This window comes from Rhinichthys klamathensis, unplaced genomic scaffold, assembly GCF_029890125.1.
Source record: "Rhinichthys klamathensis goyatoka isolate OS25496 unplaced genomic scaffold, OSU_Roscu_1.1 h1tg000169l_1, whole genome shotgun sequence".
NCBI lineage: Eukaryota > Metazoa > Chordata > Actinopteri > Cypriniformes > Leuciscidae > Rhinichthys > Rhinichthys klamathensis.
This window is the reverse complement of record NW_026606700.1, coordinates 788,200-806,443: the sequence shown is the minus strand read 5'-3', so window position 1 is coordinate 806,443 and position 18,244 is coordinate 788,200. Positions and strand designations below refer to the sequence as shown.

Genomic DNA, 18,244 nt, shown 5'->3' with positions numbered 1-18,244 from the left:
GGCTATTAGATGCAACGATAAACAGCATTAAGAATAGAGATTATCTCATTGCACCTTACATTATCTAATTACAGTTCAGTCAGCTTTTGTCTCTTTGGATGGAAGATCACTAAGCTAATTAAAATGAAGCCATAAAGTTGTACGTTGCCATCTATTGGCATTACACAAGACAAGTCATGATGACCTCAGTGATGCAGCTGTGTATTTCTATATCATATAAAATGCAACAAAAATGTCTTTGAGATGTCTTTTACTGCAGAGACATGTTTCTGTCCCAAGATGATATAGCGACAAGGGCAAAATGTCAAGCAAGCAAGCAGCAGTGATACATTTGTTTTGACAAATCAAAATGGATTTTCGTCTTTGCTTTTTTCCCCCCCTTCCACATCTTAAATGTGACTAAATTTAAGTCTGACCAAACAGATTTTCCTGTTCGTAGCCAGAAAGCTTTGCGATATCAAGGTGCGTTAACGTCAGATGCTCGTTGAACTGTCATCTTGCGTCTGTGCTGCTGTTCTCTCCCAAACGAATGCTAGTTTCAGCTTTCCCACCTGATTCAAGCTTAAGGGAACTGCAACTGTCGACTCAACATGGCTGCCGGAGGGATTGTGGAGGGGGGGTGTTGCTGGAGGCAGTTTTGTGTTTGCTACAATGTTCATCTCATTTTCAATCAATGGAAGCACTGGGCCTTTAAATTATGTATCAACAATTGATGTAGAGAGAGGGTGAAATTAGCGAGAATCCAGTCTGAAGACTTTTAGCTCACTGCCAAGCAGCAGAACAGCGAAAATCAGTCAAATATATCTTTCATGTGCAAAGCTTTGATGATAAATGATGTTCAGCACAGGGAAATATGTGTGTGTGTGTGTGAGTGTGTTATTGTAAATGATATGTACGTGTGCGTGTGTGAGAAAGAGAGGAAGGACACCCACCGGACACACTCATTTTATCTTCTCACACACTCTGACTCCTGCTGCTGAGGTAAGAGGCGTAATGGTTCAAATACGACTCCTCCAAATGGAGCCTCTCACTCCAAACAGCCTCAATTTAACGAGAGAGAAACATCTCATTCCTCCCATTTAACTCAGCATGTTCCTCAAGGGCTAAAGGAGACCCATACTGGGGTGGGGGTTGTAGCTTACGCCTGCCCTTCCTCATCTTCCTCATCCTCTCGATCACAGAGACAGTAATACTCTTTTTCATGTACACATACCATGGGTTTACAAACATGACAACGCACGCTATGTCTCTCTGGAGCAATATACAGCTGTGCATATTATGGATAATTTATACCCCAAAAACATATACCCCCGATTATAGAATCATACAGCAGGGGGTCTATAATACCTGTTATCCATTCCTGTTTCTCTCAATGGCAGATGCTAGTCTGGCAATGGACCCCCTGTAAGTACATGACTTGTAATAGGCCATCTTTGCTCCTCATGGGAGCACATCATTTTTTGAGCCAATCACCTAAACCGTGAGGCTCTGGATCTGCAGGAAATTTCCGGCACCACAAGAACATGCACTAAGCATTTATCCTGAAAATATATTACAAAAGAAAATAACACAACAGTCATTTTAAATTGAAATAATATTTCAACAAATTACTGTTTGTACGTGTTTGTGATCAAACAAAAGCCTTGGTGAGCATAAGAGACTTCTTTCAAAAACATTTTAAAAAATCTTACCAACCCCAAACTTTTGAAAGGTAATACATGTTGCTTGAATACAATTTTATTTCAATAAATATACATGGCTACAGTTGAATTGTTGTCAAAGGAGAAAGATGCATTTGGATCCAGCCAAACTACTCTTTGTTTTACCCACACACTCACAGAACACACACCGTCTCCATCAAGCTCTCGCACATTACTATTACGCTCCAGCTTTAGCCGTATCCCATTGCAATGAAAAACCCATCAGGAGCCTACACACTAATAGTCATAAGCTGTTTATTTGTGAAAAATATCCTTTTAATTGGTGTTAAGCATTGTCTTTGAAAAAGCCTTTCCAATGTTTCCAAATTTGACTGCACGTCTATCCTGCTGGGGAACAGAAAGTGCTGGAAAAACGGAGATCAGCACTCATTAAAAGCTCATTAAAAGCGCAATGCATCATTTCAGTTTCAATTTTAATTGACAATTAAAATATATAAGTTAACGTAACCATTATACTAATTAAACAGCATTGAGGTAATTCTCTTTTACTGTGGCATTTGATGTTTATTGCTTATATCTAATGGGCTCTGTCAAAATCCTCAATCATCTTTTTGCAGTTTCACATTTTATACAGTTTATGTGTATCGATCATCTTGCTTTACACCAGAGAAAAGATAATATTCTTGTTAAAATTCACGTAAACAGCACACTCGGCTCTGAATGCTTATGACAGAACAACACAAAATATAAATCACACTTCTGTAGATCAAACATGACATGAAACATTTACAGAAAAGGTATGATGCAGATAGCAGAGTGCTGACTTTCCCATGAAACATTCTTTGTGATTCAATAACTCAATAATAAATTCATGAGGCAGACCTGACTATAACCCTCTCCAGTACCTAAGCTGTTGTCCATTGTAGGTAACCCTGGCTGTGCTGAAGAGATTGTGTTTGTGTGCGCTTTGCATTCATGTGCTGTCTCTGCGTGGGTATATGATCTGGTTGTGTGAACAGAATTTTATATTCTGTGTGTAGGTGTGTGTATACCATATACGCATGCCCAAATACAGTATACAGTACTGAGTATATATATATACTCATGTATGTATCGTGTTTGATGTTTATTTTTTATGTGTCTGTGTGTTTTAAGGAAGTGCAAAAAATACATGGGTTGTCAGAACAACTATTTGGCTTTACTGAAGCCCCAACACACTTTGTGTGTTCAAAAACACAGCTGCAAAAAAGACAGAATGAAACAGAATGCAGGGGGTCTCAAGACACATTTTTAAGTTGAACTATTTTTAACTTGACACACTGTCTTGAGATAGAATGCTGAAAAACACTGCAAAAGCCTCAACGCAATGTCCATAGATGCCCAGTCTGTTCATAGACTGACATTTAAAAAATAACAGACTAAATGATGGAACATAGTCCTTCAATATATATTGAACTAATAAACAAGCTAAATATTAGGTCAGATACCCTGATTTGATTCAATTCTGATTCACTAGCTCTCTATTCAAATACATTTTTTTGATTCAATTCTGATTTATAATGGGGTTGTTTCAGTTATAATGTTAATTTTGCTTACAAAAGAAAGTCTCTGTCTGCCAATTCTGCTAACTACAGAGGAAACCTTCTAATATGGTACATTTTAACACTAGACAACACAACCAAAAACTGCTCTGAAGATTTTAACGAGTAAACTTTAAATTGCATTTCTTGTCTGAAACTGTTATTAAAACAATGTAAAAATAGTTTCAGTTACAAACCCATAAGAGTATAGAAACTCTGAACAAATGTCTAAATCAAAACATTTCAAGTAAAAATTCACATGAAAGTGTAAACAAAGGTTCTTTTAAAGTATCGCAGTAATGATTCAACTTCAGTGCCGGTTTTAGTGTGCTGATAATTATTGTGAGATTTTAGCATGTTAATACTCTCCCTGCAGAGTTGCATCTCATTATTCAACCCCTTTAAAGCATCACTACTAAAATATTAAAAACAGTAGATAAACTAGTCAACCTCACTAATCAGTAGTCTGTTATTGGACAACTAGTCGACCATCTAGACATCCTTAGTATGTCTGTATGTCCATAAGCAGGTGCAACATGCAGCAGTGAGTTGTGTTGATAAAGAGGACGTTTGTTTTATGACACGGCTATGTGTGTGTGTCTGTAGTATTACATGTTTTCTTTGAGATTGTGCCTCTGCAGTTTGTTAGAGAGCACAGATGAGATATGAGATATTTAATAGAGATCAGTTTAAGGTTCTGTTAATGTGTCTGTTCGCGGGGAAATTAAATTAGCTAAATAATTGCCTTGCCAAAAAAAGGGCCTTAGAGATTGTCAAAACAACTCGCAGCCTCCTTTCTTTAAAGCAGGGTGATTTTATTCTTTGTATTGCCATGGACTACAAAGTCTAATAATGAAATTATGCACTTAAATTAATAATGAATGAACTCACTAAGGGGTTCTTCTTTTAATTTTCTTAAAATATTAAGAATATGACTCAGTTCCACAACAAACCTCGTAACCCAAGTGTACGTGTGTACGCTAGTGCTTTTTTCTTAGCAAACAGCCTGGTTCTAGTCCCCCACTGAGATCTCCACTGTCGCACTGCTGTGCGATGGAGAAGGGATGTGTGTCGTGTCGTGTGTGTGTGTGTGTGTGTGTGTGTGTTATACTGGTGGGAGAAATCCCTTTGACTGAAGCGGCCTTGGTCGGCCTCACCTTATCCTCAGGCAGGAACTCCAAAGGAGGCAAGAACAACTGCTAGCGACGTTATGGAAATGCCATCAGGCAAAGGGGCATTACAAAACAGATTGTTTTATGAACCCATTATTGTACGCTCAAACACACATTCATGCAAACACACGCATCCACCCACGCCCACATATACACACAATGAAAATGGCATTACGGGGCATGCCAACGTGGGGCCAAATGCTCTGGGCCACAAAGGAAGGAGCGAGGAACACAGCTGAGATGGCGAAGACAGAGAAAGACAAATGGAGAGGTTAGGCAGAGTCAGTGTCTTTCTTCTCTCTGGTGCGTTCTCCGAATGTATCATTATCCAGAGCTGAAGTTCTGCATGACAGCACTTTGGAAACACACTTCATTTACACTAACCTTTCCTTTTCTATTTTTTCTCTCTGACACACACACATGTTGGGTTTCCAAGTTTTAAGGGGACTTTCCATAGACGAAATTATTTTATACTGTACAAACTGTATATTCTGTTCCCTAACCCTAGCCCTAAACCTACCCATCACAGAAAACTTTCTGCATTTCTACATTTTCAAAAAAACATCACTTAGTATGATTTATAAGAAGGTCAAGGATTTCGGATATTGCCCTCTGTGTGGGGACGTTTTGTCCCCATAACATAGGGTTTACCTGAACCACACACACACGTTTTCGCTTTTACAGCTAGGCACAACACATGTCAAGAATATTCACAATTAAGTCACACTTTAGTTTAGGGTACAATTCTCGGTAACGCTTCCTTTTACAGTCCTGTTACCCATGTACTTACTATGTACTTATTATAGTAATTATAATTACTGGGTAATAACTAGGTACTAACCCTGAACCTACCCCTAAACCTACCCCTAACCCATGTACTTACCTTATATTAGCCAGTACTTTCTAGGTAAGTACACTGTAAGTACACGTAAGTACTCTACTGTAAAAGGAAGCGTTACTATTAACACTATTAAAAGCAATTCTCACTATTAACTAAGACTTTTGCCATAATAAACTCCTAATTACTGCTTATTAATAGTTAGTAAGGTAGTTAGGTTTAGGTATTAAGTAGGATTAAGAGATGTTGAACAAAGTGAAACAGAATAAGGCATTAATATGTACTTATAAACAGCCAATATCCTAGTAATATGCATGCTAATAAGCCACTAGTTCATAGTGAGAACTGGACCATTAACTAAAGTGTTACCAAAACAATTATATATTACATTAATAAATACACTACTGTTCAAAAGTTTGGGGTCAGCAATATTGTTTTATGTTTTTGAAAGGAGTCTCCTATGCTCACCAAGACTGCATTTATTTGACCAATAATACAGTAAAAACAGCAAAAATTGGGAAATATTATTACAATTGCAATATGTAAAATGTCATTTATTCTTGGCTAAGCTGAATTTTCAGCATCATTACTCCAGTCTTCAGTTACAGGGTCCTTCAAAAATCATTCTAATATACTGATTTGGGGCTTAAGAAACATTTCTTATTATTATCAATGTTGTAAATAATGAGCTGCTTAACTTTTTGGGGGGATATTTTCCCCTTCTTAAAAAGTAAAACACAATAAAACCGTATCTTTTGTCATATTAAAAATGGCTTTACTGTCACTTTTGATCACCTGAGCAATAAAATATTGTCTAGGATCACAGTATTTATATTTATAGGAACTTTGAAACATCAGTGTCAGGCTTTGAATAGTGCCTCTTCTCAGTCTTAATGAATGACAGAGGGATTGGTAATCCTCCATAATCCAGAGAGAAAGAGATAGAGGCATGCTGTTTGAAGCGAGGGCAGCAAGAAGTTCTCCGCTCAACCCCCACGGTATCGGGCGCGCTTTAGCTTATGTTTGTTTGGCGCAGGGTGTAACACTCTTACGCATTTATGATTCACTTTGTGTGTACACTGTGGACTTAGCGCTGTCTGTTTCCATTAATGAGGATAAGTGCATCGCTGTTCTCGAGTTCCACTGCACTTGTGTGGCGAGATCTTTGAAGAACGAAAAGGAAAAGGGAGGAAAAAAGCAGTACCACACAGGCCTTTAGCTGCAGGGTTTCTATTTAAGTCAAATAGCAGCTGATGTCTGCCTCGCCTTCAGAGGAGCAGACGACGGTTAGAAGAGGTTAAATCAAAATAATTCCACTAAAGACTCTGTCAGAGGTTTCCAGCGCAAGCTTTCACTTAATGTGCACTTTCTAAACAAGCTCAAACTAGTCACTGCTAGTTAGGCTAATGCTACATATATCATTAACTGTTAATGTCGTCTATTTCATAATGTATGCACAGTTTTTGTGATGAATGCTTTTAAGTGGTTTTAAAGAATTTTTTAGGGTTGGTAACTAAGGACAAGTGATTGGCTTTCAAAGGAAGGGTGGTTAAAAGAAATGCTTTCACAATTTAATGTCTTTTTAAAAATAATGAAATGTTTTAAGCTAAAATAAGTATTTTCTTTTCCTTCTCTTTCCTTCACTACAGGGCAGAGTCTTGGCTATGGTTTCGTCAACTACATTGACCCAAAAGATGCAGAGAAAGCCATCAACACGTTAAATGGACTCAGACTTCAGACCAAAACTATTAAGGTACGTGACTACCATAAAGTCCAGTCTCACACATGTCAGGAATTTTAAAAAAAAAGGTGCCTGTTTAAAATCAAGTATTTTTTGTTTAAAAGCATAAATCAGCGTTTCTATCACAGAAATAAATTACATTTGAAAATATATTACAATAGAAAAAAATATTTTAAATTGTGATATTTCAAAATATTATAGCTTTTTTTAAAATATATTTTAGGAGTGTATAAATTGCTATTGTACAGCATACTATTAATTAATGAAATGATATGCTAATTAATGAATTGAACAGATTTATCACCACATTATTTTTGTATGATTAATGTAAAAAACATAAACAGCTGTATTGCGCCATTTCTGTAGGCCTACATACATGAATGTGTAGATCTCAGTGTGGGGATCAGCATTAGGGTTCATGTTGTTAGGCTACTGCCTGCCTGTTGTTTACCAAACACTTTTTTGCCAAAGCAACCCACATTACGCTAATTGCAGGAGCGCCAGTGCCACTCGCTCAAGGGCACAGAGTTGACAAGCTTCTCTCAGTACCTCTCCAGTTAACAGGTCACCCACACCTGGGATTGAACCTATTTAAACGTAACAGATAACAGAGACGGTAACAGAGCTACATCTCATTTAGGTGGAAGCGCTCTCCCAGTCACCATTTCTCACGTCTGCGCCAGTCAATGCGTTGAATGTTTCCTGTCACCGTTTGTGCCAGTGGAGCTGCAGTGATTAGAACATGTGGCGTACACTGCCTCGTGCTGGGCTGAGGCGCGGCAGCACAAAGAGAGAGGAGGGCAAATCTGACTCATTAAGATGCAGAAGGAAACAGGAAAGCAACTGAAGGAAGAAAAGGGGAAAATAGTGTAATTGATATGGAAATGAATCTCCAAATGTCAAATCATGAAGTCACACAAAAAGAGGGAAATAGCATGTATAATAGAATAATGTGGACATGCTAAATAGACATCTAAAATATTTCTGGTTTCCACCGTAGAAAAACACATGATTCAATTCTGTTCTATCACGTTTAATCGATATTTTATTTTATGTTTTGTTCTTTGTTGTTCTGATATGTTCCATTCAAATTCAGTTTTATTGTCTTCTGATTTGTCAGATTTATTTCAATTTTGATCTGATCTGTCTTTTTGTATTCGTTTAATTTTGGTTATGTTCTATTAATGTTCTGATGTATTCCATTCTCTTTTGTCATATTCTATGATGTTGTCAGATTTTTACTATGGTTTTTGTTCTGATTCTGATTCATGTCCTGTTCTGATATTCTATTCTATTCAATTTCATTTTATTCTCTTATGATTTGTCATGTTCTATTCTGCTCTGGACTGATTTGATCTATTCTTTTCTATTCTACTCATTTCTCTTCTATCATTGAATTAAATAATGGAACGAAATAGATTCACCACAATCTGATGGTTTCCATTTTCCTCAACAGAGCTTAATTTAGAAGCAGCATCTGGTTTTAACAGTAAATTCTGACTGCTGCTTACGGCATAATCTGGCTGTGTGTGTGCTTTCATCTGGCCTATAATCCCAGACCTCTCACTTACATCCGCCCTAATCTAATCAGATTGGATTTCGCCTGTTTATGAAAACACGGCTCAGACTGCGAGGCTCAGTACCTCTTAGCATAACAGCAAAAGAATGTATGTGTGTGTGTGTGTTTGTGCATTTGCGTGTGGGAGCGAGAGAAAGAAAAAAGAGAGAGGAGAAAGAAAAGACTTGTCAGGGCTGTTTTTGAAAGAGCACAGCACAATACTCACAAACATGGGCGTTTTCCAGAGTGGCAGCATGTGTATGTGTTGGCCGGCAGTGTTTCTAGTACTGGTTTCAGCATCAGCTAAGAATCCATCAGAGACAGAATGACTCACTCTGTGTGTATTTGCTGATCATCACAGCTTCCTGCCACGCAGCACTTCTCTCAGTGACAAAACACACTTCCAAGGAGGCAGCGGTACACACATACATAAACACAGTTAAAACACTGCACTTACTGGCCCTTCACACCAGCCTTTTTACTCCCATCCTAGGGCTATGACTCTTGAGTTGGTCCTTTCAACTCCCACACCCCTTTAAGAAAAAAAATTAAGAAAAAATTGGCTTCAGTTCATGGCTTCTTTGTACTGTGAATCAGTCAAAACCTCCCAAGTTATCAGTTTGAATCATTCTAAAGAATAATTTACTCAATCCATCACAGCAGTTACTGAATTAACATCTGACTCACTGAATTGCAGGGCATAAAAGCTGTCATTCATCGATGACTCAAACTAAACCAACATTTTATGTGAACTTAACCCTATGTGAACCACATTAGGAAATGAGGATTGTGAGACTTCAGTATAATTGCTTACAGTTGAAGTTTCACCAAAATGTTTAAATTGATGTAGCCACCATTTTATAAAAGCATTGGGAGTATTAAAATTTAGCTTTTTAAATATTATATACATTTAAAATAAAAATTCATTTTATATATATATATATATATATATATATATATATATATATATAAACCTTATGTATTTGCATATTTAATATTAATATTATTTTATTATACATATTATGAGATTATAATTTTAAGACTGGTAATAAGTTTAGTATTATGGTATTATGTTTTGAAATTTGATTTGCGCAAACAGAGATTTGGCCCAAGATTTGGCACAATTTAGCATAACACTAAATATTGTGCTGTCTGTTGTTGAGTTATGTCAAGTCAAGTCACATTTATTTATATAGCGCTTTTTACAATACAGATTGTTACAAAGCAGCTTTACACTGATAAAAGGAAAATAATGTAACAACGTTTGTTTCTGCTGTACAGCAGATCTAGTAGGAAATAGCGTCATAATCCATCTTAAGTAAGTTCAATAATGATTAATTTTGTTGTAAAAAAGTTATTAATTTAGTCCATTTATATATATAGCCGCTCTGGAGAAAACAGTGATGTCATCGTCCAGCTCAGTTCAGTTCTCATATATTGGTGTCAATGCAGGCAGATCAATAATATTGTTGAATATTAAGTGTCCCCAACTAAGCAAACCAAAAGCCAAAGGCGACAGTGGCAAGGAACCAAATCTCCATCAGGTGACAGAAGGGAGAGAGAAAAAACCTTGGGAGAAACCAGGCTCATAACCTGCAGGAATGATGTTGCTGAGCATTCTTCTAAACATGAGGAATTTCCACCTGCAGCCACATACACAGTCTAACAAAAGCAGACTTTACACTCTAAAAAATGCTCGGTTGTTTTAACCCAATTTTGGGTCAAATATGGTCAAACCCAAATGTTGGGTTAAAAATGTAATTTAAAAATTAAACCCAACGGCTGAGTTTGTCCATATTTGACCCAAAGTTGGGTAGAAACAACCCAGCATTTTTTAGAGTGTATGGGTAATGAAGCAAGAGTTGTCTTCCGTGACTATCCCTGCCTACGTACACAAACAAAAGGCAGGCTACTGTGCACTGTGCTGTTCACACGTGCATCTCATGCATGATTGATTTTTTATTTTTTTTGCCTGCGCACACACACAAACATGAATACTGGAATTGACAACCAAAGATGTGCAAAGTGACAATCAATTTGTCTGTCCACGATGAATGCCTATGTGGAGAAGAATTTTGGACCAATTTCACACTAGACGGCGCAACCAAGTGCTACCAGAGTGAGTTTAGGGAGGGGGAGCTTCATAAGAAGGCTGACCTCATGAATATTAATTAGCTAATACTGATGATCCACACTGATTTGATATAAGACACAATATCAAGCCAGTTTCAAGTTTCATCTTTGAAATGTCAAAACTGAAATGTCACCAGTTTAACATCAAGATACAAAGATCAAGATAGTGAAAATCAACTACATATTCATTTGAAAATGTAAAACTGTCAATAGTTGTTGATTACATGTTCCTCTACAAAAAAAAAATTGCTATCCTAAAATCACTGTAATTTGTGTGACATTCAGAGTTTTTTCCGCTCAGTTCATGAGCACAAATGAACGTGTCAAATTTTATGCAATAACTTAATTCTCAAAACGAGCAGAATACACAAACTCAAATATAAATTGACTTTAGTAGGTTTGATGCATGAAGATTTAGCACCGCACATTCTCTGATTTCTCCACCTACTTATTACTGTCAATGTTCGTCTCTGAATAAGCACATTCTGACTATCCGCTCTGGTAATTTACTATGTCAATGGATAGATCTGCCTTTTTAACAGAAACTATTGCAAATTATCAGAAATGATGTGCTTTAAATGCAAGACATACATATTTTTATATCGGCTGACTATGTTCGGTTGAGTGGGCTAAAAGTCTTTGCGCCCTGAGTAATGCTACAGAAATAGAAACCAAGCAACCGTCAAAATATGCTGTTGTTTCTTCTGGTCACAGCTGTGATTTACATGGAAGAGCTTTGATTGCTTATCACTTCATCACTCCAATCTGAGTTCTTTGTTAATCATCTAGATCTTTTTATCTCCATATTTACTATCTCTTCATCCATCCGTCCATCTCAGCGTGGGTCAGAGAAGCCGATGTCTTTATCTCTTCCTTGTGATCTCTCTTTTACACCTCTCACGCTCTCGGCACTCCCCGCTTGGTCTCCTTTCTCTCTGCACTCCATGAAACCTTTTATTAAGACCAGCACCAGCCCTCTCAAAATGATGCTCTCCTGCTGTAATACGACAAGAGAGAGAGGTGAAATCCTCTATCTCATAACTTCTAATAAGTGTGTTCCAAGGTCATCCTTCTCATAAAGCCTCCATCGTAACCCCACCCCCCATCGAGCCGGGATGAAGACAGACCATCTAATAGCAAAAGACAGCTGTGTCTAAGAGTGGATGAGCGAGAAAAAGGGGAAAAAAGAAGGAGAGGGTAATTATCCGAAGTGCGGTTCTTTGCTCTTTTCAGTGGAGCAAAAAAAAAAAAAAAAAAAAACGCAGTTTATGAGGGCCCTCCTGCTGAAATAAGCTGATGATGTATATGTTTACAAGAGGCTTTTTAGACGAGAAAAAGGAAGTGAGAAAAAAGATGTCTGTGGTGGTTTACGATGAGTTTATATTCTTTGGCAAGATGCCGGTGTCAGGTTCAGGGACATGCTGTCGCTCGAGCACATCAGCTAATGCAGAACGTCCATGAAAACAGATCAACAGAGCTGCGTTTCACCGGCTAAAAAAATCAAAAAAGAATGAGAGTTTCAATCCAGTCACAACTTCCACACCCTCATCATTTTGTTGCACACACACACTTCTCCATGACACTTCTCCGTTTCTCAGCAAAACTCCGGCTTTGCCTTCCTGTCGAGGTGTGATGGGAGAAATCCCACTGAGGGCGAGAAGAGCGTAGCCTTGTGCTGTGAGATACGTATATATACACACACACACACACACACACTCCTCACAGCAGACAGGGTGTTGGTAGATCTGACATCTGGAGCTGCTTGACAGGGCAAGAAAAAAAACTAAAAGAAAAGAGGAGAGGAAAAGAAAAGAAGCGAAGAGAGGAGAGGGAAGAGCCTGCCAGGGTTCCATGACTTTTGCCTTCTCCATTTAAGTGGATTTGAGGAGATTACAGCGGAGTGTTTAGCATGTTTAGCTCAGCATTTGTAGCAGTGTAACAGCCTGTGATGGCTCTGCTGCCCAAATGTCAGAACTAATGAAAATATGAGATGGAAACACTGCTTCAACCATTAATGGGAACAGATTAAATTGACGTGAGCATTAAAAGGGCAGGGAGATAGAAACATCTCCCTATCTTGGATTAAAACTGAACTGTAGCGGGAAAGAGCGAAGACAGACAAAAAAAATCATGGAGTCAACAAGAAAATTCAGTCTGTTAATAGATTTGTTCGTCTAAACATGAAAATTTTGTCATCATTTTCTCACCCGCATGCCGATTCAACCCTTATGACTTTCTTCTGTGGAACACAAAAGGAGACATTTTGAAGAAAGTACTAGTTGTTCCAATACAGTTTAAAAAAGTATCATAAAATAATCCATATGACTTGAAGTTTTTACTTAGACATGCGATCAGCTAAGGACAAAAGGGAAAAGAACATCTTTTTTTCTCCATAAAAATAGTTGTTGTTATTATTCAAAATAATATTTTTATTATATTATTATTTATATTATAAAAATTAAATCAATAAAGAAATATATTACTATTGCAACAATACTGTTGTACTGCAAAATAAAATAAAATGATAAAATACTAATATTTATGGCTTTATGGATTTCGTTTCTTTTTAAACGTTAATTTATAAGGGTTACATGGTGGAGGACAACTGCTGAGGAACCTTAAAGCATCTCTTTTGTTAATTTTTTATTATTATAAATTATTCTCATTTCAAATTTAGCAAGATATAAATGCATGAAATACATGTATTTGAAAACTAAGCAATTTAGCAACAGAATAAATCGCATGACATTCAAAGTCTTCTAAAGACATATGACAGCTTTGTGTCATGAACAAACTGAAATGTAAGTAATTATGTGCTGAAAATCTTGCGGTACGCTTATAAGAGTAGAAATGGTTGAATCGTGAACGAATCATTCTTTTGAGTTGGATCTTTTCATTGAATCACTTCAATAATAATAAATTATATTTGTATGAAAGCAGTTATATGGACTATGATATTCTGTGAGTAAATAATTTTGGGATTTTTAGATATAATTATCATTCAAGATAATCCAGGATGAGCCACAGCACTGAAGTTTCCCACAAGGATTGCTTTAACTATCCCTGTACATTTGTGCAAAGTTCAGTGACGTTATGGTATATTAAATTTGCCAACGCCTTCATTTGATTGAGAGAGTGCAATGGGTGAAAACTGTATTATGTGAGTCAGAAAAAAAGAGAGACTGGGATGTGAAGTTGAAAACAAGCACTGTGTGTTTTAGAGTGTGGCAGACTCTGTCCAAGGTGCTGCCGAGTTTGACAAGTCGAGAGAGGTGAGAATGTGCCGTGTGAGTGTGTGAGCGATAGATGGAGAGAGTATGAAGGAAAGAGCGCTGTCCAAGGTGCTAGTAAGCGCAGCGCGCTGATATTAGAGCGTGTGAGGAATGCGAGGGTGAGAGAGAGCTATAGATGGATTGGCTCTCACTCTAGGCACAAACAGAAGGTTCCAAAGTGTTATTCAGCACAGATGACAGCCAGCCTTCTCTCTCTCTCTCTCTCTCTCTCTCTCTCTCTCACACACACACACAAGCTCTTCCATCATGTGTGTTTTCTGAAAACAAATTAGCCTTTATCATTTACTGCTGTGTGCTCTAAGTGAGGTTTATGAACCTTATTCTAAATCTGTACAACTGTAGAGAAGAAACTGAAACTGTCCAATTATGTGTAATTAAATCCATGCTTGAATATTTTTGATTTACTGTTGATATTGGTAACTTGTTATTTCAGTTTATTTAAAAGGTTAAGAGCTATCCTCAGAAATATAACATGGTCACACATGTGGTTATGACACCATTGTGTTTCTAGATTTGGTAACACTTTACAATAAGGTTCTATACATTAACATTAGGTAATGCTGTAAAAAAAAATCATGATACCAACTGCATTTATTGGAGTTCTTCGTTTTCCAGTCACACTCAAGACCTTCGCGGTCAAAAGTGACCGGACCCCTGAAATCAATTTTTATTTTTTTTTCAGTAAAATCAATTAAATTGATTTTTGTTCAATAATATTTTTTCTTTTTCTTTTTTGTGTTTTGAGAGAATTTTTTTGAAAATAATTAATATTTATGCAATAATTATGATCAATTTTTTCCCATTGAATATAATAGAAAATTTATATATATATATATATTTTTTTTTTTATTATTATTAATGCTGTATTTCAGGTTAAAGTGGATCCTTGGCCTATAGAAAACATTTTTTTAAATCACATTGGAGCCATCTGGTGGATGTAGTGAGCATAATTATCATGCAATATCATATTTTAACCACTAGATGGATTTACAGCCTCTGTAGAAAGGCTTGTGAATTCTAGTTGTTTTTGCACATATTTGCCTATTTTTTTCAGGTTGTGGATTTTAATTTATAATAAGTGATTCTCAAAGACTATTTTTGTCAAGTTTTTTGTTTGTTTGGTTGTTTTATTTTATTTTTAAAAAATAAAATAAAAATTATATTATTTTCGCATAGACATGAAAATCACTATCCAAACTTAAATGGTTGTAATTCAAGAATGCTTTGGAATATAGACCTATGGTTGGTCTTGTTTTAAAGAAGACATTTGCCAGATTATTGTAGACGTGAAAGAAATTATGAAAGTGAAACAGAAAAAAAGTTATGAAAGTTTGAGTTAATAAAAATGAACAATGTAAAAATTTTATTATTTATATTTTATATAAAATATATATATATTATAAAATATATTTTACTCTAAAACTGCAAGAAAATGAAAGCCAAAAATCTTAAGAAGTTGTGTTCCAAATTTTAGGTTGATATCTCAAAAAATGAGCTTTCAGTCAAGATTTTATTTTGGCGCATACCAAACTTTTTCACTAGATGCATGGAACGCCAAGCTTCCTTACTGACCATATAAGGGCGCCTCCATTTTCATATATGTTTTGAGTGATCTGAACCATGTATTTCCATAATTTTCATACAATTTATGAAGTAGACATCCTATTCAGAAGTAGTATGGGTGGTTTGACAGTATTTGATTTGAATTCAACCTCTAATAAACACATCAAAAGAGCACATATGTGCTGCAATAGGCCTGGAGGTTACTAGGGAAGAATTCCATCGTTTGATCTTACACTGTGTGTATGTGTGTGCGTGTGTTCAAGAGAGAGAGACATAGTGTGTGACCTTTGCATTTTGGACCCAATGTCTCCCCTTTATTTGATTCATTGATTTGATTTCACATATTCTCACATTTCTCTGTTACAGTTTCACCAGTCTCATATTTCCCTATGTGTGTGTGTCTGTGTGTGTGTGTGTGAGCATGTCTATTTTGCAACCTTGATGGCTTACAGTCTCATGCTTTCATATCTGTGTGCTTTTTATTCCTTACATTGATGAATAATTGCTTTTATTTCACACATTTCCCAAAATTAGCTTTTGCAATGACACACGTTCATTTGTGTGTGCGTGTGTTTTTGTGTGTATAAGTGTGTGTGTGTGTGAGTGTATTTGTCTGTTTTGCACACTTGATGTTTTAGAGATTCACCCCTTCACTGTGTTATGATTTTTTTCTGCATCGTGGCTGATTTGTAGATTGTACGCACAAAAAAACCTCTGTATTTTCATATTTTTGCCATTTTCCCATTCATATCCTATGGCCGGTCATTTTTGACCGAAGGCCATGAGTGTGACTAATTTTTTTACGACCACTTAGACTTTTCAAATCATGTCCCCAATTTTTTTGTGTGTTCATATACCAAGTACCATAAAAGTCACCAAGTTTTGTACCATTCCAATGAAGCTACGATTTTTAACTTTTTTTTTATTTAAAAAATTCCGGTCGGAAACGACCGAAGAACACCAGAGGGTTAATGCAAGTTTCTCTATATATATTCTAATTTTTTTTTTTTTAATTTCAAGTATATAAACTTTATATAAAAATATAAAGTATATAAAGTGTATAAACATGAATTAATTATATATATATATATATACAGGCCTATATTTATATTTTTCCCCATTAACCTCTTTTAATAAAGGCTGTAAAAAAATATGCTATATTTCTTTTAGTTCTTATTTATGACTGATTTTTGGACAGCAAACTCCATCAAAACTTCTTTCAAAATAGACCACAATTATGCCTGTAGTTTAAAGGGTTCATGAACTTCAACCATTGCACTTTGGGTGTATTTCTTGGGTACATTGTTTCTCTTCAGAAATGGGGTTAGAGGTAGTGCACATTAATATTGAATTTTCATTTTCATTCCTCCTTTGAGACATTTGCAAAGCTCTTTGGATGTCATGTGTATATCCCTTATCAGTGAATTAGTATGGATCATAGAGAATCCCTTGCAGCAAGTTGTGCCTTTCAAAATATTATAAGTTGAAAGGATTCTCTTTTGTTCTTAAGTGGAGGATTTTGGGGCATTATCTTTCTGAAGTCTCTAGCTGCTCCAGGTCAATGGAAGAATACAGACCACCAACACAGTGTGATACACAACAGGTGCACAGATGACCTCTGGCATCTGAATGCTGCATATTGCCAATGCAAGATGTTGGCTATAAATTGCCTAAACAGATATCCTCCAAAAGTAATTTTCAACAAGCACATATGGAAGTAGAGTTCGAATGACCACATAAACCAATATAGTTCCATAACTGCAATGAATTCTCAAAGTATTTTTTGTCTTACAGGTGTCGTATGCACGGCCCAGCTCGGCTTCTATCCGTGACGCCAATCTGTACGTGAGTGGGCTGCCCAAAACCATGACCCAGAAGGAGCTAGAACAGCTTTTCTCTCAGTACGGACGGATAATCACCTCCCGCATTCTCGTCGACCAGGTCACAGGTATCAGTGGGGCCGCTTTTCTCTCACCCTGTAGCATGCAAACAAACAAACAAAAAAACTCTTAAATCACATAAAACAATCTCACAATCTACTAAAAGATTTTATTTTTGAAGCCTCTTGAATACATTCAGTACAAATAAAGCCAAAATATAAGGAATTCTGCATTACTTTGAGTAATTTGTTACTTTGAGTATATTATATAAGGCCATGCTGGAATAAACCAGAAGGTGCCATTATCTAGTCTGAATTCACAAAAAAAAATAGACTAGTGCAATTTTAGCATTAACATGACATTTGAAAATCAGACTTTTTGCTTCAGTCCGACTGAAATAGAACTTCTAAAGTGCATGTAAATGCACTTAACATGTACTTTCTGAAACTACACAAAAAAACTAAATTTTGTAGCCATCTTCTGTGTGTACATTTATGTGCAGGTTGGTTGGTTGTTTGAATTTGATCATGACCAAGCATCCTAATCTTAAGAATGATCGGATGACATGGAATGACTGATGAGTGTATTTTAAAGCATCCAGCCATCTCCTTGGCCTATCCTTCCTCCAGCATCATGAATAAATCAACTTGGATATAAATGGTCATGGAGCTGAATTTCTTACACATTCAATATTTTTTCAACTGCATAATTCATATCGGCACTTTCCATGCAAACAATATCGCATAAGGCACAGGAAAATGTACTCCACGTTCTAGTGGTGCAGAACCCTTTCGGAAGAACTGCTGAGGAACGCTGCATGGCCAC

General features: G+C 36.5%; 1 protein-coding gene across 11 annotated transcripts in view; it reads left to right on the top strand.

The window, feature by feature from the left end:
- elavl4 (ELAV like neuron-specific RNA binding protein 4) overlaps positions 1–18,244 on the top strand; it is a 79,766-nt gene that overhangs the window by 45,369 nt on the left and 16,153 nt on the right. For 9 of the 11 annotated variants that reach the window (XM_056259588.1, XM_056259585.1, XM_056259595.1 and 6 more), the window contains 2 exons: positions 6,901–7,004; positions 17,334–17,488. In XM_056259588.1, the coding sequence (XP_056115563.1) occupies positions 6,901–7,004; positions 17,334–17,488 (259 nt within the window). The remainder of the gene's footprint in view (positions 1–6,900; positions 7,005–17,333; positions 17,489–18,244) is intronic. The other 2 variants (XM_056259589.1, XM_056259586.1) reach the window with 1 other exon arrangement.